This window comes from Hemitrygon akajei, chromosome 7 (genome assembly GCF_048418815.1).
Source record: "Hemitrygon akajei chromosome 7, sHemAka1.3, whole genome shotgun sequence".
Taxonomy (NCBI): Eukaryota; Metazoa; Chordata; class Chondrichthyes; order Myliobatiformes; family Dasyatidae; genus Hemitrygon; species Hemitrygon akajei.
Window position 1 is genome coordinate 28,505,223 of NC_133130.1, and position 23,105 is coordinate 28,528,327.

General features: G+C 39.7%; 1 protein-coding gene and 1 long non-coding RNA gene across 2 annotated transcripts in view; both read right to left on the minus strand.

Annotated features, from left to right (window-relative positions):
- The window catches only part of heatr1 (HEAT repeat containing 1), a 103,539-nt gene extending 86,942 nt beyond the window's left edge, over window positions 1–16,597 (minus strand). Inside the window, exons 1-2 of the mRNA XM_073050569.1 lie at window positions 16,487–16,597; window positions 10,005–10,156 (exon numbers count right to left, since the gene is read on the minus strand). Of these exons, the coding sequence (XP_072906670.1) occupies window positions 10,005–10,146 (142 nt within the window). The 5' untranslated portion in view covers window positions 10,147–10,156; window positions 16,487–16,597. The remainder of the gene's footprint in view (window positions 1–10,004; window positions 10,157–16,486) is intronic.
- A 3,971-nt stretch (window positions 16,598–20,568) lies between these two features.
- The window catches only part of LOC140729977 (uncharacterized), a 50,482-nt gene continuing 47,945 nt past the window's right edge, over window positions 20,569–23,105 (minus strand). The window contains exon 4 of the long non-coding RNA XR_012099450.1: window positions 20,569–21,248. This is a non-coding gene — a long non-coding RNA (uncharacterized lncRNA). The remainder of the gene's footprint in view (window positions 21,249–23,105) is intronic.

Consider the following 23,105-nt stretch of genomic DNA (forward strand, 5'->3'; position numbering starts at 1 on the left):
AACAAATTTACTGCTGATCTTTTACCTCGGCATCATTTTCTCATGCTAACTTCATATCATAGCTCAATTTCCTTAATATGTAAAAATCTATAACCATTTAAACATCCACAGTCCTCTCTGGAATTCCAATAGTTTCACAAACTTCTTACCTCCGACCTGAAAGGCTGACCTCTTATTTTGAGATAACGAGCACCCAGCATCTCCACATCTGCCTATCAGGTCCTTTAAGAATTTTGTTGCTTCAATTAATAGTCAAGGAGCCACAGAACACTGCAGCACAGAAACCGATCTTTTAGCCCATCTAGTCCATGCCGAAACATTAATCTGCCTAGTCCAATTGACCAGCACCTGGTCAGCAGCCCTCCACATCCCTCCCATCTATGAACCTATTCAAATTTCACTCAAACACTGAAATCAAACCTGCACCCACCACTTACACTGGCAGCTTGTTCCACACTCTCACCACACTCTGAGTGAAGAAGTTCTCTCTTATGTTCCCTTAAACATTTCATGTTTACCCTAAACTTTTGACCTCTAGTTCCAATCTCAGTGGGAAAAGCCAGCTTGCATGTACCCTATTCTATACTCCTCATAGTTCTGTATACCTCTATCAATTTTCCCCTCATTCTTCTACAGTCTAGGGAATGAAGTCCTAACCTTTTATATAACATTTGTCTAATTAACCTTTGCCTCTAACTCAAGTCTTCAAGTCCTGGCACCATCTTTATCAGTTTTCTCTGCCCTCTTTCAATCCTATTGATATCTTTCAGAACTGCACACAATACTCCAAATTAGGCCTCACCAATTTCAACATAACATCTCAACTCCTGTACTTAATACTCTGATTTATGAATCTAAACGTAGAAGTATAAGGTCATCGCTCCTCATAAGACAGGTCACAATTCTAGGAATCAATCTTATCCAAGGTTTATTAACCTTCCATGGGTAGGGAGAGTGGTTTTACCAGGGCCCCACATTATTGGAGCAAGACTTCTCTTTTACTCAAATCCTATTTCAATAAAGAACAACACACCGTTTGCCCTCCCAACAGTTTTTTGTGGTGATTGTTAATTTCCAGTGATTGCTGCACCAAGGCATCTAGATCCCTCTGAATATCAGCTCGTTTCAATTGTGCACAATTTAAACAAACACTTTCACTCTTTTTAAACAACGTGGATGATGTTTTGTTCTTCAGGTTGCATCTGCTCTGCCATATCCTTCAAAAGTCTATGATCCTGAGCCCTCTCTATGTTTTGCTCACAACACATGCTGGATTTTGGGGCAATTTAAGATTGATAATAAATGTATGAGGAGAGAAGAATGGGCCTTAGTTTTAACAGTGCTCTCAATGCTGTCCACTTTGAGAGAAGTAATCATGCAGCAACTTAACTCAGAGAGTCTCACATGTTTACTAAAAAGCAGGTAATTATGAAAACAGCAACAACTTCTCCATGGTTATTGAAATGGCACAATAATGGAAGACTTGTATACACAGGATATTTCTGAGTCAGTACAATGCACTGATAAAATGGATGCAGAGAGCATGTTTCCTATAGTGTGGGAGTCTATGACCAGAGGGCACAGCTTCAGAATACAAGGACAGAAGTTTAAAACAGAGATGAGGAGAAATTTCTTAAGCCAGAGGTGTAAATCTTTAGAATTCATTGCCACAGATGGGTGTGAAGGCCAAGTCTTCGGATATTTACAGCGGAGGTTGATAGGTTCTTGATTAGTAAGGGCATCAAAGGTTACAGGTGAAGGCAGGAGAATGGGGTTGAGAGGGATAATAAAGCAGCCATGTTGGAATGGCGGGACTGACTCAGTGAGCTGAATGGCCAGATTGGGCTTCAACATCTTATGATCTAATATACTGGTTGGATAACGCTTAATGCGGTGGTCTGTAACTTTGCTTTCTGCTTTACGAAGATCAACCTACAGTCATTGGAGAGAGGCTGTAGAGGATAAAAAGCAACAGAATGGATCCTAGAAGTAAAACGTGTGGAGAGAAAATTTAATCCTGTGTAGCTGAAAGTGAAGGTTGAAACAGGGAATGGAATTTGGTGTAAATCATTTCCCTTATGTGGCCTCTTCTTTTTCAATCTTTTTATTAATATCAACATGATAAGATTAATACATAGTTATTGGGATTACACAATTAAAATGAACATAAAAGGATACACAAGCAATAAGTACAATACAGTTAAGTCTTCCCAAATCATGAATGATACAACTATCATATAAACGAAACAAAAAAAAAAACTAGGTATATCATGTTGAAAAAAACAGAAAAGAGAAAAAGAGAGAAAAAAAATATTACCCTAAGAAAAACTAATCTAACAAACTAACCACTAACTAATAAAGAAAAAAAAAGGAAAAAAGGGAAGGGAAAAAAAAGGGCTGTTTATAGTATCTATAAAAAAAACAAAGAATCATCAGTGGCCCCAACTCCGATCCTCTCTATATATAATCGAAACCGGAAAAACAAATAGGATTGGAACAGGGTCAAATTACATCATGTGAAAATATTGAATAAATGGCCTCCAAGTCTTTTCAAATTTAATAGAAGGGTCATATATGACACTTATAATTTTTTCCAAATTTAGACATAACATAGTTTGAGAAAACCAATGAAATATGTTAGGGGGTTTAATTTCTTTCCAATTCAACAAAATAGATCTTCTAGCCATTAATGTAAGGAATGCAATCATCTGACAAGCAGAAGAAGATAAATGAATTGACTCTATCATTGGTAAACCAAAGATTGCAGTAATAGGATGAGGTTGTAAATCAATGTTCAATACCGTGGAAATAATATTGAAAATGTCTTTCCAATATTTTTTTTCAAAAGCGGACATGACCAAAACATATGAGTTAAAGAAGCTATCTCAGAATGATATCTGTCACATATAGGATTTATATGGGAATAAAAACGAGCCTTGGACATATGAACCCTGTGCACTACTTTAAACTGTATCAATGAATGTTTAGCACATATAGAGGATAAATTAACTAATTGAAGAATTTTATCCCAATTCTCAATAGGGATAGTAAGGTTAAGTTCTCTTTCCCAATCATTTTTAATCTTATAAAAGGCCTCTGAACGTATTTTCATAATTATATTGTAAACATTTGATATTACACCTTTCTGAAAAGGATTTAGTTCTAACAATTTCTCCAAAATACCCGAAGAAACAAGATTTGGAAAGGTAGGAAGTACAGTGTTTAAAAAATTCCTAATCTGTAAGTATCTAAAAAAATGAGATCTAGGCAAATTATATTTATCAGATAATTGTTCAAAAGACATAAAACAATTATCCAAAAATAAATCAGAAAATCGTAGTATACCTTTAGTCTTCCAAGCTGAATAAGCTTGGTCCATAATAGAGGGATGAAAAAAGAAATTGGATACAATAGGAATTGCTATAACAAATTGATTCAACCCAAAAAAATTCCGAAATTGAAACCATATAAGTAAAGTGTGTTTAACTATCAGATTGTCAATTCGTTTATGCAATTTAGAAAGAGCAAAGGGAAGAGAAGTCCCTAAAATAGAACACAATGAAAATCCTTGTACAGATTTAATTTCTAGATTTACCCAATGAGGGCTAGGAGATAAATCCAAATCCCTTAACCAACAATTCAAATATCGAATATTAATTGCCCAATAATAAAATCTAAAATTAGGCAATGCCAATCCACCTTCCTTCTTTGACTTCTGTAAATATCTTTGACCTAATCTAGGATTTTTATTCTGCCATATATATGAGGAAATTTTTGAATCAACATTGTCAAAAAAGGATTTCGGAATAAAAATTGGTACCGCTTGAAATATATATAAGAACTTGGGTAAAATAATCATCTTAATAGCATTCATCTGACCTATCAGAGATAAAGACAATGGTGACCATTTAGTAAACAAATATTTAATCTGATCAATTAAGAGTAAAAAACTAACCTTGAATAACTCCTTATGATGTTTTGTAATTTTAATCCCTAAGTATATAAAAGAAGTCATTAACTAATTTAAACGGTAAGTTTCCATAAATTGGAACATGTCTATTTAAGGGGAACAATTCACTCTTATTAAGATTCAATTTATACCCGGAAAAATTACTAAACTGAGCCAATAATGATATATAACTGCAGGAATGGATTTCTCAGGATCAGAAATGTATAACAACAAATTATCTGCGTATAATGATAACTTATGTATATCCATCCTGCGAGTAATGCCAAAAATGTTAGGTGATTCTCTAATAGCAATTGCCAAAGGTTCCAGAGCAATATTAAATAATAATGGACTAAGAGGACAGCCTTGCCTGGCATCCCAAAATAAAAGAAAAAAGGGAGATCTTTGCTTGTTCATAAAAACCGAGACTACTGGAGTATGATATATCAATTTAATCCAGGATATAAGTGTCGGACTAAAATTAAACTTCTCAAGCACAGTAAATAAATATGGCCATTCAACTCTATCAAATGCTTTCTCCGCATCTAATGAAATGACACATTCTGTGGTGCTGCGTGAAGGAGTATAAACAATATTCAATAATCTCCTAATATTGAAACAAGAATAGTGATTTTTAATAAAACCAGTTGGATCCTCCGAGATAATTTGAGGTAATACCTTCTCCAGCCTGGTCACCAATAACTTGGAAAAGATCTTGGAATCTACATTCAATAGAGATGGTCTATAGGATGCACAGTCAGTAGGGTCTTTATCTTTTTTCAATATTAAAGAAATGGAAGCTCTGTAAAAAGATTGTGGTAGTTTACCTAGTCTAATTGCTTCTTCAAAAATCCTGCATAACCAAGGAGAAAGAGTAGAGGAAAAAAACTTTAAAAATTCCACTGTATACCCATCTGGACCTGGTGCTTTCCCGGAATTCATACAGGAAATAACACCTTTAATTTCTGCATCCGTAATAGGAGTTTCTAATATTAAAAGTTCTTCTGATGATAATTTTGGAAAATTCAATTTCCCTAAAAAATCATGCATGGTATTATGATCATGAGGAAATTCAGAATGATACAAGGAGGTATAAAAATCTTGAAAAGATTTGTTTATCTCATCATGATTAACTGTCAGTTCACCATTCTGTTGGCAAATCTTAATAATTTGACGTTTAACCAAAGCATTCTTCAATTGGTTAGCTAACAGTTTACCCGATTTATCACTATGTATATAAAAATCAGTTCTGGTTTTCATTAATTGATTTTCAGTTGAAGATGTAAGTAATAAACTGTGTTCCATTTGAAGCTCAACCCTTTGTTTGTAAAGCTCCTTACTAGGAGCAATCAAATATTTCTTGTCAATTTCTTTAATCTTATCAACCAATAAAAGAGTTTCCTTCTTAATACGTTTTCTCAAACCAAAAGAATAGGAGATAATCTGTCCACGTATATATGCTTTAAAAGTGTCCCAAAGTGTTCCGCAGGAAATTTCATCCGTGGAATTAGTTGAAAAGAAGAAATCAATCTGTTCCTTCATAAATTTAATGAAATCCGGATCTTGTAGTAAGGTAGAATCAAATCGCCATTGCTTAGTACTAGAAGCTGTGTCCATTAATTTAATAGTAAGTTTCATTGGAGCATGATCAGAGATGGCTATAATGTCATAATTACAACAAATTACAGATGGAATAAAACGAGAGTCAATGAAAAAGTACTCAATTCCCGAGTAAGAATGATAGATGTGAAAAAAATGAGAACTCTTTGTCCTTAGGATGCAGAAATCTCCAAATATCGAAAATTCCAGTATCAGTCAAAAAAGAATTGATATAAGTGGCCGACTTATTTGGTAAAGTCTGAATGGGTATAGATCTATCCAGCAAAGGATTTAAACAACAATTGAAGTCACCACCCATTATTAACATATATTCATTTAGATTAGGTAGAGAAGTAAATAAAGACTTAAAGAAATCAGGATAATCCACGTTTGGAGCATAAACATTAACCATAGCAACCTTCTTATTCAAAAGTAACCCAGTAATTAACAAAAATCTACCATTCGGATCCAAAATAATATCATGTCGAACAAATGTAATAGAGGAGTCAATAAAAATTGAAACTCCTTTTACTTTGGCATTCGAATTCGAATGGTACTGTTGACCCATCCAAAACCTTAAAAAAACGTTGATTGTCCTCTTTCCTCACGAGTTTCTTGTGCAAAAATAATATGCGCTTTCAGTCTTTGGAATACTTTAAAAATCTTTTTCCGTTTAATCGGATGGTTTAAGCCATTAGTATTCCAAGAGACAAAATTAATGGTCTGAGCCATATTTCTAAAATCAACCCTTTGGTATATAAAGAGTTAACCAAAGTATGAACTCATGCACCCAGAAGAGGAACCGGAAATTACGACACATCGGACATTTTAGTAGTTTGAAATCAGCCCAAATGAAAAAACTAGAAAAACTAATAAAAAGACCCATAGAATTAGAAAGGAACCCCCTGCCCACCACCCACGGAAAAAAGACCCTCCTGAGCCTAAAGGTCAGGAAAAAGTGTGACACTAAATCTACCCCCATGTCTCCAGAAGGCGACTCCAAATATATAAAGGAGAAAAAAAATCCACCCAAAATCCTAAAAAGTAATTAACACTATGCTAAAACAGACTTCTTAATATAATTGCTTGTAAAAAGAAAACAAAAAGAATATGAACACTGGTAACTTATAAATCGGGTTAAAACCCAAACAAATAAAAGTTAGGATGTGATAAGAAAGGCATTATAGGAAGAAGACAACAAAAAAAGGCGAAATAAAAAAAAAGTATTTTAGAAAAGAAACCGCCATCTTAGTTATACAAAAAATGAAAAAAAATCAAAACATTAAAAAATTCACCTTCAGAGAATTAATAATAATGACCAAAAAATAAAACAATGGTTAAAGTAAATTAAAAAGATTAGTACATCGATAAAGAAAAGCTTTAATAGGAATATAAAATGTAAAATAAACCTACACCAATAACCAGAAACAAAACCTGGTTTTAGAAACAAAAATTATCTTGTAACGATCAAAACCATACATTTATTAGAGACGAGAATCCGAAGCAGTAGGATAATTCTCATCCAGAAAGCTTCGAGTATCAGATTTGGAGAGAAAAACACGCCGTGGTGCATTCCAAGGCGAGATTCTAAGTTCTGTAGGGTATAAAAGCGCTGGTTTTAGGTTTTTCTCGTAACATTCAGACGTCAAAGGTTTAAAAGCCAGCCGCCCCTTCATCACTTCTGGGCTAAAATCCTCCACAAGCCGGAATTGGAATTCTCGCAATTTAACCATCCCTAAACGACGAGCCAAACAAATAAGGTGCTCTTTAACATGCACATAATGAAATCGAACAATTACAACAGGTGGTTCAGATGAAGAACTTGGTGATCAGCGCATAATTCTATGGGCACGATCAAGTAACGGAGGACTATCTGGGAATACAGAAGGGAACACATCCTTTAAAAGTTGAGCAAAATACTTCGAGAGGTCTCCTTGTTCGATACTTTCCGGGAGACCAAGTATGCGTAAGTTCTGTCTTCTAGATCAATTTTCAAAATCGACACTCTTGGCTTTAAGTATTTCCAACTGTTTAATCGCCAAAGATAATTTCTGCTCCAGATTCTCGATTTTCAAGTCTCGCTTCCGAGCGTCCTCTTGCAGAGTTGCGATTAAAGTTTGATGCTGTTTAACTTCATGTCCAATCTTATCCAGAGAATCCTGGAAAGCCTTTAAATCTTCTTTGAAAGTTTGTCGTTATTCTTCAAATTTTTCATTTAAGAGCTCCAATAACGTATCATAAGTCAATTCAGTACGTTTAGGATCAGTCTTTTTTTTTCTTTCCATTGCCGTTAGAATCTTTCCCAGGGTCTCGCCCTTTAGATCTTAAAGCCATTTCTGTACTCATTTCTTCAAAATTCACAGTACACTCTTAAAGATAAGTCCAAGTAAGTAACAAGAATCTTCTGGTGTAGGTAAAGATAAGTTAAATAAGGGTGATCAAAGGTTAAAAAAGTAAAGGTTATGGAGTGAATCTAAAATAGTGCTCACTCCATGAGTGTCTCCTGGTGACCTGTTATGTGGCCTCTTCAGTGCAGCAAGTTTAACGATATAAGGGAAAACCACATTAAAATACTGAACTGGCCAGATAAAGCAAATTTGGGACATTGTTTTAAAGTAAGCATGAATAGCGAGAAGCAGTGCTTCTAATTGTAATGCAAACTTGTGGGAAAAAAATGAGAAGTGAATTCAAGCAGGGGTGTGCGACTCTGGAGTGTTGGAAAAGTTTGGATACTGGACTGAGGGAGCCAGAAGAATAAAGATGGGCTTTATTTGTCACATGCACATTGAAACATGCAGTGAAATGCATCTGGCAATGTACTGGGGGACAGTCCACAGTGTAGTCACGCTTCCAGTGGCAACACAGCACCTCCACAACTTACTAACCCTAACCGTATGTCTTCGGAATGTGGGCCAAAACCAGAGTACCCGGAGGACACACTCGCACCATCCTGAGTTAAGGAGCCCCTTCCCAGTTTCCCCTTGAATATTTCACCTTTCACACTGAACTTATGACCTCTAGTCATAAATGCCATTAGGCTTTACAATTCAACCACCAGGACTTAAGAACTTTTTAAAAGCTATTATTAATGCTTTTTGAGATAGTGATTTAGATGCATATCATATTTTTTACTGAGTTAAGTATTGTATGTAATTAGTTTTGCTACAAGTGTATGGGACATTGGAAAAAAAAGTTGAATTTCCCCATGGGGATGAATAAAGTATCTATCTATCTATCTATCTATCTATCTAGTTCTAGTCTCACCCTTACAGACCTTACAGACAGCAGCAGGAGTTGAACCCTGATTGCTGGTGCTATAAAGCGTTAACTAAACACTCATTACTATGCCACCCGGATATTAGGATGAACTTCAGTAAGATGACAGCTTTTTCTTGCATTCTCTGTTTCTGCAAAAAAAAAATTATAGCCAAAAGCTAGCATGGCTGGTTGAGTCACTATGTAAGTCTGTTGATGTGCCTAGATGCCTTGCCCTTACTGAACTAACTTGTAGAAAATTTACAAGGGTGTTGCCAGGATTGAGAATCCGAGGTATAGGGAAAGGATGATTAAGTAGGTTACATGGTCGGCACAACATTGTGGGCCAAAGGGCCTGAAATGTGCTGTACATTTCTATATTGGATAATCCAACCATCTAGTGAAGGAAGCAGCCACTATGTTCTTCATGCCCTCATTGGCATTGAGGGCAACTGCAATGTACTGTTCTAAACTGAGAACATATACAGCCAAGTCAGCAGTAACAGCCTCAATTTAACTTCCACACTGGCACCTTTAATCAATTCAGCAGAGTGTGGGTGTTTTGCTGAATGTAGGAACCTTATGAAGTTACTGGATTGTAAAGTCCACTGCTTTAAATTACTTTCAACATGGAATTTAACCATCAGGTATGAAAATGGTATCTTTCAAATGAGTTGCAGGACTGCTTTTTAAAATTAAACATCAAGGTCTTTAACAAAGAAAATTCATGGCCAGCTTTGGTTTTCATAATGATCTTCATGGCTGTTACGAAAAAAGTCAGGTCTCCAGTGAATATTGATCACAAAAATTATTAGGCAATCAGCATTGTTACAGCTATGGTTAAAACATACAATTTCAAACAGGACTTTAAAAGATTTGAAAGGTAAGTTAATAGCACTAGCATATAGTGCCAGATGTCTCAGTTCAAGAAACAAACTGAAGTTAAAAAATAATGATATAGTCACATATACTGTAAGACATCTCAACCCAAAATTGGATTGAATGGGAAAATTAACATGGGAATAAGTTTAACTCCACAGATCAAGATACAGAAAGGCCAGAGATGGTTTTGCAGCAGTGAAGTAATGAACTGGCACGTGCTACCAATATATGCCACGTTTGGCCCTCCTTGGCAATAGTGTTAACAATGCAGGGGGTAAATTTGCTGAGGAATGATAACGTAGATGTATTCAGCACTTACCTATGGCAAAGAATGTTTCCCTGTCAATGGTAGCAGCTTCCTTACAATCAAACAACAATGATGCAACTTCTTTGCGAGAGAAAAGACTTGCATCAGTTTGGGGGAGTGCCAAGCGCTTCAGCTGATAGGCTAAAGAGGTCATTTTGCTTTTCCTAAAACAAGAAGAGGGGAGAAAGTATTTAAGGTCAGATTCTCAGCATGGCAATTTGATTTTTAATAAACTTAAATTTGTTGTATGTCTGCTAAAAAAATCTTGCTACTTTAAAAACCATGCATTTCTATAGCACATATGTCTCCTTCAGAACAACCCGAAGCATTTTACAATGTATCATGTACACTGATATATCACTATAACATTCAGAGATATTCATCCAAATGTTCCTGATCCAACATTGCTGTCTCAGTTTCTTCACGAAGCTGTCTCCTTTGGCCCTCACCAATTTTTATAGAGGCACCATAGGAAGCATCCTATACTGATGCATTACTGCATGGTATGGCAACTGTGCCACCAAGAACACAAGAAACTGCAGTTTTATTAACAGCTCAGTACATCACAGAGCTTCCACGGGCTCGGTCCACAATTCTCACAGCCTCGACAGAGCAGCCAACATAGCACAATGTAATGTAAAGCAATGGCTGAGCACAGCTCCAATGCCATATTCAAGTTTGCTGATGACACCACTGTCATAGGCCGAATCAGCATTTCAGAGGGAGACTGAAAACTGGCTGAGTGATGCCTGAACAACAATTCACTCAACATCAGCAAGACCAAAGAACTGATTGTGGACCTCAGGAAGGGAAGCCCAAAAGCACTCTCATCAGTTCTCATTGAGGGGTCAGCTATGGAAAGGGTGAGCAGCTCGTTCCTGGACGTTAACATCTCAGACGTTCTACCCTGGGACCACCATATTGATGCAGTGCTGTACTTCAGAATTCGAGCAGATTTGGTGTTTCATCAGCTGTGTCACATGCACAAGCCTCCCCACCACAGGAGATGCCATCTCATTGGCTCTTCACGCAACACATCAACATCTGGACGGTAAAGATGCATACATCAGGATGCTCAATATCGACTAAAACTTGCCATTCAATACTATCACCGCCCCTTAAAATTCAACAATTATCTTCAAGACATTGGCCTCAATAATAATAAAATTTCATATTCTGTTTCCAAAGAATCACCAGATTTACATTCATTCTGTAAGAATTATTTAATAAGGTAGATGCAATTGGCTCTTACATTCTCATTCATCCATCCATGCAAACTCCCCTGTCACATTATCAAAAAACCCCTCAGGCCAGGGATTCCCAACCTCTTTTATGCCATAGACCCCCTACCATTAACCGAGGGGTTGGTGTACCCCAGGTTGAGAACACGTGCCTTAGGTAGATCGTTGCCATGCATTTACTTTACTCATTTCCCTCTGCATCACATGGGTGATCCTTGGGCCTACTGCTTCTTCCTTCATGGATTCCATTTGCCATAACACTTCAGTGCAAACTGGAAAGCTTCCCATTCAGTTTTTTTTTAAATTGAACTCCATACATTTGCTCACAGTAAGGTAATGCTGCTATACATCCCACATAGTTCTCCTAAAATGTCTGAATTCCTCCCCACCCCCAATTTCTAGTTGTCTACCCTAACCATCTGCATAGCACTGACAGCCATATTAGGTGTAACTACATGAATAACAGCCACATGCCTGATAAAAGATTGAAGAAAAAGTTGTGGGAAAAGTGATGGAAATAAGCTATGTTATTCTTGCTCATTTCTTTGCATTTTGTTGCTTGGGACTGGTAGAGGTCATGTCTTTGCTGACCACTGAGCTAATGCTCAATAATGCTTAATTGTAAGTTGACTAATTGCTAATAAAGGATTGAATAAAGGGTTCAACATTCGGAGCAATTATTGGAGCACTGGACGTGTCACATAAGTATAATAGTCTCAAGCAAGCAGCAATCTTTTCTGGTTTTGATTTTGGATTAGTTTTGCAGCAAGAGTCAGGTTTATACAAATTGAATTTATATGGAACTTTTAATGTAATTAACAAGTTCGAAGGCTCGATGCAGGGCTTAGCAAATAAAAATTCAAATTAAGATACTTTAAAATGACATTAGGGCAGCTGAGCCAAAGAACTGGGTTTAAAAGGAATGTCTTAAAAGTGAGGAAGAGGAGCTAAAGCAATCAACTGAGGGTCAAGGCAACCCTTCTAATGGAATGAGAAAAGGCCATGCAAGGCAGCAGAAAGCAGATAAGAAGGCTACAGGGGTTTGGGGGATCTGAAAACCACAATGGGAACTTTGAAAGAATTTTAACAATATTGGTTCAGGAACCAGAGTATTGATCGGACGGTGCGAGTCAGGATATGGACACAGATTTCACCTAAGTCTGACAGGGAGAAGAAATGGACAAGTGAGAATCACAGTCATCTACAAGATGACCGAAAAGAATTTCGTGGCAGTGGAACTGCAACAGGGACAGGGACAGGGACAGAACAAACACAGTGCTGCATCACCAGAAACCCAGGTTCAATTCTGACCTACGTAGAGTTAGCACATTCTTGCCATGATCTTTTAGGTTTCCTTCCCCATCGCAGCGAGATGTGGGTTGGATTGACAGGTTAATTGGCCATTGCAAATTGCCCCTCGCACGTGAGTGAGTGATTGAAGTCTAGGGGGAGTTGATGCGAGTCTGGGAGAATAAAATGAGATTAGTGCAACTAAGTACCAATGGTCAGCAAGGGTTCATTTCTAAGATGTATGACTTCAGCATGCTGTACAAATTCAGCTTTGAGCAACTGAAGGGCAATGCAGGGATGAGGCAGTTAAAAGTCATCAATGGAGGGTCTGAAGTGATGTCAGTTAGACAGGGTATAGAAAGCACAACCTATTCCTGAGGAACATTACTGAACCAATATTTTTAAATGACAAGTGGCTAGCTTAAATTCAAGTAAATTCAAATATAAAACTGCAAGTACTCAAAATCTGAAAATAAAACAGAATACTAGAAAATGAAGAGAGAAACTGAGTTAAATGTTTCATGACAGAACTAGGAAAGACAGAAACTAAGTTTTAAATGGCACAAAGTTTTCTGCATGGCTGGGTAGGATAGAGTGATAAGGTGAGGCTGGGTGAGAAGCTGTTAAAGCAGTTTATGGAGATGAATGATGGAGATTAGAGAGATAACACAAACAACGGTGTGAAATGCCCATCAGGTCAGTCTCCGTTAGTGTCCTATCATCACATCCCAATCCTTTCTACAACTTAAAACTAAATTGTTTTCCCCCTTTCCATTCGGATCTTTGACCTAGTGTGTTGTCTTTCCACATGTTGCCTGAACTCGTCCAGTTGGATTAATTGCAGATTTATTTAATAATTTGTATTTAAATTCTCCAGATGCCATTATCATCGAGAAGTCAGGATGCAAGTTAAGTAAGTTATCTGTATCCTGTGGAGTCTGACAAATGCATCCGAGATGTCAGTAAACAAAACAAAATGCCAGTTCACTTCATGATCACCCAGTGCTTGCTTCAGGAGAATACCACCTCGTCCCGAAATAAACTTGGTTACAAATGACCACTTTAGTTTCAAACATGAAATCAATGTGGCAGAGAACATTGGTAAATGGGTTCGTTATTGTCACGGGTACAGAGGTGTACTGAAAAACTTGCCTTGCATATCGTCCATACAGATCAATTCATCACAACTGAACAATTAGAGTGCAGAATAAAGTGTTACAGTGCCAAGAAGGTGCAGTGCACGCAGGCAATAGGATGCAAAGTCACTATGAGGTACACTGTGAGGTTACGAGTCCTTCTTATCATACGATGTACCATTCAGTAATCTTATAACAGCAGAATAGAAGCTGACCTTGAGCCTGGGGGTGGTACATACTTTCAGGCTTTTGTATCTTCTGCTTGATTGGAGGGGTGGGGGGGGGGAAATGAAGGCAGAATGTCTGGGGAGAGTGGGATTTTTGATTCTGTTGGCTTTCCTAAGGCAACAAGTATAGAAGGTGTTCAAGGAGGGGAGGTTGGTTTAAATGATATGCTGAGTTGAGCCATGACTCTCTGCTGCTTTTTGCAGTCACTTGCAGCGCAGTTGTGATACTCAGACACGATGCATCCAGGTGGGATGTTTTCTAGGATGCATCCATAAAAATTGATGAGAGTCAATGGGATATGCTAAATTTCTGTAGCCTCCTGAGGAAGTAGAGGTACCGGTGAGTTTTCCTGCCCATGGCATCTAATGGGTTGGACTAGGCCAGGCTATTGAGATTCGATTAGATTCAACTTTATTGTCATTGTGCCAAGTACAGATACGAAGCCAATGAAATGCAGTTAGCATCTAACCAGAAGTGCAAAAGAATAGTGTTATTTACAAAACAACTGTGAATAAAAAGTGCTACAGTACACAAATATAAAAGTACTGAGACAGTACAATATGGGTGCAATACTGCTTAGCGCTGTGATGGGAGGTTCAGCAGGGTCACAGCCTCAGGGAAGAAGCTCTTCCTGTGCCTGCTGGTGTGGGAGCGGAAGCTCCTGTAGCACCTACCGGATGGGAGGAGAGTAAAAAGTCCATGGTTAGGGTGAGATGCATCCTTGATAATGCTTTCGCCCTGCCCAGGCAGCGTTTATGGTAGATGTTCTCAATGGTGGGCAAATGGATGCCGATAATCTGCTGGGCAGTTTTCACCACCTGCTGGAGTGCTTTGCGGTCCGATATGGGACAATTGCCGTACCACACTTAGATGCAGTTGGTGAGTACGCTCTCAATGGTATAGAGGTAAAAGTCCGTCAGTATCCTGGGACAGAGGTGAGCTTTCTTGATGCTCCCCAGGAAATAAAGGCACTGTTGCGCCTTTTTGATCAGGATGGAGGAGTTCAGGGACCAGGTGAGATACTCGGAAATGTGGACACCAAGGAATTTGAAGCTTGATACACGCTCTACTACAGCCCTGTTAATGTAGATGGGGAAGTGAGTGTGGCTCCTAGCATGCCTGAAGTCCACAATGATCTCCTTGGTCTTCAGGGTGTTAAGGGCCAGGTTGTTGTCGGCACACCACATGGCCAGGTGCTGAACCTCGTCCCTGTAGGCTGTCTCGTCAGCCCCTCTGATCAGGCCAATCACTGTGCTGTCGTCTGCGAACTTGATTATGGAGTTCGAATCATGTACAGGAACACAGTCATAGGTGAAAAGGGAGTACAGAAGAGGGCTCAGCACACAGCCTTGAAGCACGCTGGTGTTCAGGGTGAGAGTGGAGGAGGAGAGGTTGTCTAACTTAACAGATTGGGGTATGTTAGTCAGAAAGTCCAAGGTCCAATTGCAGAGGGATGAGCTGATACCAGGCTGGTGAAGTTTGGCGATCGGCTTGGAGGGGATCACAGTATTGAATGCCAAACTGAAGTCAATGAACAGCATTCTGATCTAAGAGTTGGGGCTGTCCGGGTGGGTCAGGGCAGAGTGAAGTGCCCTGGAGATGGCATCCTCTGTAGACCTGTTGGTGCGACAGGCAAATTGATGGGGGTCCAGGGTAGTGGGCAGACAGGATTTCAGATGTAATAGAACCAGTCTCTCAAAGCACTTTGCAATGATGGGGTGAGTGCAACTGGGCAGAAGTCATTCAGATTTGTGGCAGCGGAATGCTTCAGCACTGATATGATGGTGGCAATCTTGAAGCTTGTGGGGACAACTGCTTGGACCAGAGACAGATTGAAAATGTTCACCACTAGGAACTTTAAGTTCTCAAACCTATAGTTTGCAAAATTTAAAGCTGCTCTATAGTTACAAGGGTTGCTGGCAAGATAACAATCCTATAAAATGCAAGGGTACCCAAGTCACAGAAATATATACCAAAAAAAAGTTTTATTTATCTTACTTTCTTGAGTAGTCCAACAGAAATCCTGAAATGTGACGAACTGTACCTAAATACCATTATATTTCCCCATAACTTTTGATTTATCACATTTTAAAATAAAAACAAGCTCAAGTATTTCTATGGGGACACAAGGGACTACATATGCTGAAATCTGGAGCAATGCACAAAAGAGAACTGGAGGAACTCAGCAGGTCAGGCAATTAGTCTTGAAAGCAACTGAAGGATCTTGACCAGAAATGACGACTGTCTATTCCCCTCCACAGATGCTGCCAGACCTGCTGTTTTCCGCCAGCGATTTAAAGTGTTGGTCAAGTTTCCACGTGTCTGAATGATATACCACGTCAGTTATGTCCTTATTACGGCATTAAGAGACAAGAACATCCAGGATATTTCACTAAATAAAAGATCTGGTGTATCTGAGAACCTGGCTGTGCGGCGGGAGATGAAATAACCCATTAATAACCCTCACTACAGCCTAAGTAACAGCGGCGCTGACCTCCCCTCTCCCAGTGCTGTATCTAAAATATAACGTCTTTAATATAACAGACATAATGGGTGGGACCCCCGCGCCACTCCCTCCCATTATGTCTGTCAAACTCACCTTTTCGTTTAATTTCGATTTAAAGACACTATCCACGCTCTCCTCTCCCGCTGTCCACATGGGAACGTGCACGGCACCCCTGATCCGGAAGCAGATCACCGGCCCTTCTCCTCCAGCGCCGCCTGCGGCCGGGAGGAACGACATGCTTCCGATGCGGAGCCGCACTCGCAATTCGCAAGTCAGGAGTGAATCTACACTACTCTGTCCCCTCGGCATCAGTGAAGGTTTAAATCTTGCCATAACTTCCTCAGTTCAGTTATGTACCCAGGCACTGTTTCATCAAATTGCTTAATTCAAACTTAAGCATTCTTAAGGGTAAACACAAGAGATTCTGCGGATCCTGAAGAAGAGTCTTGGCCAGAAACATCGACAGATTTTTGGCCGGAAAGGCCAACCTGCTGCGTTACTGCAGCATTTTGTGTGCGTTGCTCTGAATTTCCATCATCTGCAGAGTCTCTTTTGTTTATCTTCAACAAATCCACCAGTTTCTTAAATTATTTATTACTGGCTATGCTGGGCTCAGGTAGAGAGAAAGAACTTTCTACATTTACCAAACACATTTAAGTAATAGTATTGAAGAAAGACACAGCACAAAAGTGAGCCCTTTTGGCTCACCTATGCTAATCCCATTTGGCCAGACAGCATCTATAGGAAAAAGTACAGTCGGCGTTTTGAGTCAAAACCCTTTGGCAGGACTGGAGAAGAAAAGCTGAGGAGGAGATCTGAAAGGTGGAGGAGAGGAAAGAGAAACAGCAGGCGATAGGTGAAACTTGGAGGGGGAGGGATGAAGGAAAGAACTAGGAAGTTGATTGATAAAAGAGACAGAAGGCCATGGAAGAAAGAAGAAAGGGTGGAGGTAGGGGAGCACTAGAGGGAGACGATGGGCGGGCAAGGAGATAACATGAGAGGGACAAGGGGATGGGAAATGGTGAAGTGGGGGGGCATTACTGGAAGTGTGAGAAATCGACGCTCATGACATCAGGTTGGAGGCTACCCAAATGGAATATAAGGTGTTGTTCCTCCAACCTAAGTGTTGCCGTCTCCTGACAGCGGAAGATGTCATGGATGGGAATGGGAAATGGAATTAAAATGGGTGGCCACTGAGAGATCTTGCTTGTTCTGGTGGACAGAGCGTAGATGCTCGGCAAAGCGGTCTCCCAACCTACCTTGGAGGAACAACACCTTATATTCCGTTTGGGTAGCCTCATACTTGATAACATGAACATCAATTTCTCGAACTTCCAGTAATGCCCCCCTCACTATTTCCTACCCCCTTTTCCCTCTCTCATGTTATCTCCTTGCCCACCCATTGCCTCCCTCTGGTGCTCCTCTCCCCTTCTTTCTTCCATGACCTTCTGTCTCTTTCACCAATCAATTTCCCAGCTCTTTGCTTCATCCCTCCTCCTTCGTTTCACCTATCATCTGGTGTCTCTCTCTTCCCTCCCCCCACCTTTCAAAACTATTCCTCAATTTTTTTTCTTCAGTCCTGACAAAAGGTTTCAGCCTGAAACGTCGACTGTACTTTTTTCCATAGATACTGCCTGGCCTGCTGAGTTCCTCCAGCATTTTGTGTGTGTTGCTCGGATTTCCGGCATCTGCAGATTTTCTCTTGTTTATGCAGTATCCCTCTATACAAGATTGTTTAATGTCATTTCCAGTACCAAGTATAAAGGAGAATGAAATAATTGTTACTCTGGATCTGATGCAGCACAAAAGAAACACAATCAGATAAAGAACATATAATTAAAAAAACACAATAAATATAAATAAATGAGATGGCTTATATACATTGATAGTATGTCTATAAAGTGACGCTGGGTACAGGAGTGCCTGTACATAAGGTGACTGACAGGAAATAACAATGTTGTTGTGGTGCTGAGGGAGAAGGAGTGGTGTTAGTGGTACCTTTCCCATCCAAATACCTTGTAATAGTAGCTGCCACCATGACTTCCTCTGGCAGCTCGTTTCAGATATTTACAACCTTCTGTGTGATAAATTCACCCCTCCGATCTTCTTTAAACTTCTCTCCTTTCACTTTAAACCTGTGCCCAACAGTTCAAGACTCCCCTACCCTAGGAAAAAGATTTTGACCACTTATTCTATCTGTTCCCCACATAAGTTTGTAAACCGTGATAAGGTCACCCCTCAGCTTTCTTCAGTCCATCGTCATCGTTATGTGCCATATCATGATATGGGTGATTACATTCTATCCATGACTGTGATTGTTCATGGCAAATTCTTCTATAGCCATTGCTATCTTCAGGGCAGTGCCTTTACAAGACTGATGACCCCGGCCATTATCACTACTCTTCAGACATGGTTTTATTTTATTTATTGAGGTACAGCACAGAATAGGCCCCTTGAGCTGCACTGCTCAGAAATTCCCCAATTTAATCCTAGCCTAAACACTGGACAATTTACATTAACCAATTAACCTATCGACAAGTAGGTCTCCAAAGCAGGTGCCACGCCTTGCCCAAGGGTGACCTGCAGGCCAGCAGAAGGAAAGAGAGCCTTGCACCTCCTTTGGTAGAGACGTATCTCCACCTCACCAACCATTCTCCCGTTAGTGGTGAAAATATTTGTATGCTGCATGCTAATCCACAAGAGAAAGACAAGGTTAAAGATTCAAGATTGCTTACTGTCATTCTTTGGCACACGAGTGTTGAGGAGAACAAAATGATTGTTAATCTGGATCCAATGCAGCATTCAAAATACAATAAGTATAAACATAAAAGCCATTCTAGAAAGCACGATGTGCCAGTAATGTGGCCATGCACTGGCAGAGAGAAGGGGAAATGAAGGGTACCGGGGGGCTGTGGAGAGGGGTGGCAGATGTGTGGTGGGATTGGTTAATGGGTGAAGGTTTTGATCAACCTGATATCTTGGGAGAAGTAACTGTTTACGAGTCTAGTGGTCCTGGTGTGGATACTGCACAGACTCTTCCCTGATGCAACTGTGGCAAACAGTCAATAAGCTGGGTGGGTATGTATTAACAACCCAAGCATCCAAAATAAAATGAGGAACCATTCAAGGTAAAAACAAGAAATTCTGCAGATGCTGGAAATCCATAGCAACGCACACAAAATGCGGAACTCAGCAGGTCAGACAGCAGTTATGGAAATGAATAAGCAGTCAATGTTTCGGGCTGAGATTCTTCAACTGGGAAGGGGAAAGACACCAGAATAAAAAGGTGGGGGTCAGGGAAGGAGGATAGCTGGACGGCGATAGATAGGTGAAGTCAGCTGGGTAGGAAAGGTAAAGAGCTAGAGAGAAAGGAACCTGATAGGACAGAGTGGACCACAGGAGTAAGGGGAGGAGGAGAGAAACCAGGGGGAGGTGATTGACAGGTGAGAAAAGGGGTCAGAGTGGGGAATCAAAGAAGAGGGGAAGGGTAGGGAATTTTATTTTAGCCAGAAGGATAAATTGAGATTCATGCCTTCAGGTTGGAGTGCTGGTAACCAGACAATCATTATATTGTCTTGTAACCAGCACTTCCAAAATGTTAATGAGCAGCAATGTTTGAAAGTTCAGCCCCATTGTCAGCACTGGACCAACAGTGTTATAATGTTTGATGGTAAGTCTTTTGATGTACCTCCTTGTGGTGAGGTATATTTAATACCAGAAGCATAAATGAGATGAAGGAAGCTGCTGCTATCTACAGAACAATAGTTGTGATCAGGCAGCACTACTTCCTCATTGTTAACACAGGACCCAGTCACTTCAGAAGGGATGGAAAAGAGCAAGGGGAGGGTGGAGGGTATTGCTGATACCTGTGAATTGCTTCACATAAGAACAAAATTACATCTGAATCCTCACAGGCCTCATTCCAAAATAAAAGATGAGATAACATTAAAAAGGGATTTGCTTGACAATGTTTAGGAGTAGCTGCTTTAACCCCTCCCAACATGTACTGTATTCCTTTGAATAGGAAGAGAAGACCAATGTAGAAGTAGGAAAGGTTTTGGTCAAGTATATAGAGATTCTGTAGTTGTATCTTATTGATGCTCTATCAATAACTCTAGGAGACTGGAAGTAGAGTAAATAACGATAGGCTTTTATTAACAGTGAAAACGGAGCACGACAATGTTGGATGACTGTGGAAGGAGCAGTGCCCCAATCACCTTTATACAGGGGTCTGTGGGAGGAGCCACAGGAGCAGTCAGCCGAGGGGCATGTCCAGACAGGTATACATGGTTTACCACACTTAGCTTGCAATGTAGGTAGGCATGTGTTCTGCTACTTCAGAAAGCCAGAAGAGTTAACTTGCTTGCATATAGCTATTTTCTTCTGTGCAGTAAGGGATATTGCCAGTCAGATCTCCCAGAGGCTTCCAAAACTTGAGCTGTCAAGGTTGTTAAGGTCAGCTGGGGTTTCACTTACAGATGAGCTCTGTCACTTGGAAAATGACTCTAAAAGATCCACAAGCAAGACATCCTCCAAAAACACAGCAGTGTTCTGCTGGATTTTGAAAAATCTAATTGCTGCTACCCTGTTAATTTTATCTTTCATAAATAGAAATATTTTCTTGTAAAATTTTAAAAGCATGGAGAAGAATTAGAGATAACGATTAGCTTTATTTGGCGGATGTACATTGAAACATACAGTGAAATACACTGTCAGCATCAAATCAAATCAGTGAGGATTGTGCAAGGCAGCCCGCAAGTGTTGCAATGCTTCCAGCACCAACAGAGCACGTCCATAACTCACTAATCCTAACCCATACTCTTCATCTTTGGAATGAGGGAGGATAACGGAGCACCTGGAAGAAACAAACATGGTGGTTGTGTATTTAATATCTCAGCAGTATTTGAGTAATCGTGTAAAAATATTGTTTGATTAAGCATTCTTGTTAGTTTAAATAACTCATAATGGGTTAAAGGTAAAAATATGTGTTGCCTATGTCATCACCCTACCATGTGATATGTGCACACCTTGCTTAAAGTAAAAATGAACTTAGACTTATAAACATGAGCTAACCTGCAGATGCTGGAAATCCAAGCAACACACACACAATGCTGGAGGAACTTAGCAGGTCAGGGATCATCTATAGAAAAGAGTAAACATTCAACATTTCGGACTGAGACCCTTCATCAGGACTGGAAGAAAAGATGTGATGTCAGAGCCAGAAGGTGGTGGTGGTGGGGGGGGGGGGGGGGGGAAGAAGTACAAGGTGGCAGGTGAAACCGGGAGGATGGAAGGGCAAAGTAAAGATCTGGGAAGTTGAGTGTTGAAAGAGATAAAGGGCTGGAGAAGGGGGAATCTGGCAGGAGAGGGTAGAAGACCATAGAGGAAAGGGAAGGGAGAGGAGCACCAAAAGGAGGTGATGGTAGGTAAGGAGATGAGGTGAGAGAGGGAAATGGGAATGGGGGAGTAGCGAAGTGGGGAGCAATTACCGGATGTTCGAGAAATCAATGTTCATGCCATCAGGTTGAAGGCTACCCAAACGAAACGTAAGGTGTTGCTTCTCCAACCTGAGAGTAGCTTCATCATGGCAGTAGAGGAGGCCACGACTAACATGTTGGAACAGGAATGGGAAGTAGAATTGAAATGGGTGGCCACTGGGAGATCTCCCTTTTTCTGGTGGACTTGGTAGATTTTTGATTTTTCTCTTCATTTAGAAAATTGTCTACCTTTTATTTCTTCTACCAAATTGCATGACCATACACTTCCCAACACTGTATTCCATCTGTGTCTTCTTTGCCCATTTTTCTAATCTGTCTAAGTTCTCCTGTAGCCTTTCTAGTTCCTCAAAACTACCCGCCCCTCCACTTTTCTTCATATTAACTACAACCTTGGCCACAAAGCTATCAATTCCATCATCCAAGTCATTGACATATAATGTAAAAAGAAGCGATCCTAACACAGACACCTGTGGAACATCACTAGCCACCAGCAGCCAACCAAAAATGGCTCTCTTTCTTCTCACACTATCAATCAGCCACTGCTTCATCCATGCCTGAGTTTTTCCTGAAATACTGTGGGCTCGTAGCTTGTTATGCAGCATCACATGTGGCACCTTGTCACAGGCCTTTTTTAAAAAAAAATTTAAATTAGTTTTTTAATACATTTTCTACATAACTACAGATAAAAAAAACCCAGATCAAAATGAAGAACCTTGATACAGTGCAAAAATAAACATACAATAATAATATGATACAAAGAAAGATAATTGAGAAAGCACCCAAATTGAAGACATGTAAAATTAGTATCCTTCCCAAGCCCCGCAACAAAAAAAACTCCAGACCAACCACAACGCAATATAGAGAATATAAATCAGGACAATCAAACCCCCAAAACTGTAAATACACTTAGCAACAGAAGATATTAATGCCTACTACCAAAAAAAAGAAAAAAGAGCTGAAAGCAAGGGACCGAAAAAAAAACCCTAGTCAAGAGGAAGGTTATGAAAGTACTCAATAAAAGGTCCCCAGACCTTGTGGAACTTTAAGTCCGAATTAAGAACTGAATAATGAATTTTTTCAAGGTCTAAGCAGGCCATAATATCGTTAAGCCATTGAGCATACGTGGGCGAGGCAACATCTCTCCATCTAAGGAGGATTAAACATCTAGCCAGGAGCGAGGCAAAAGATAATAATCGACACTTAGTCGAACTCAG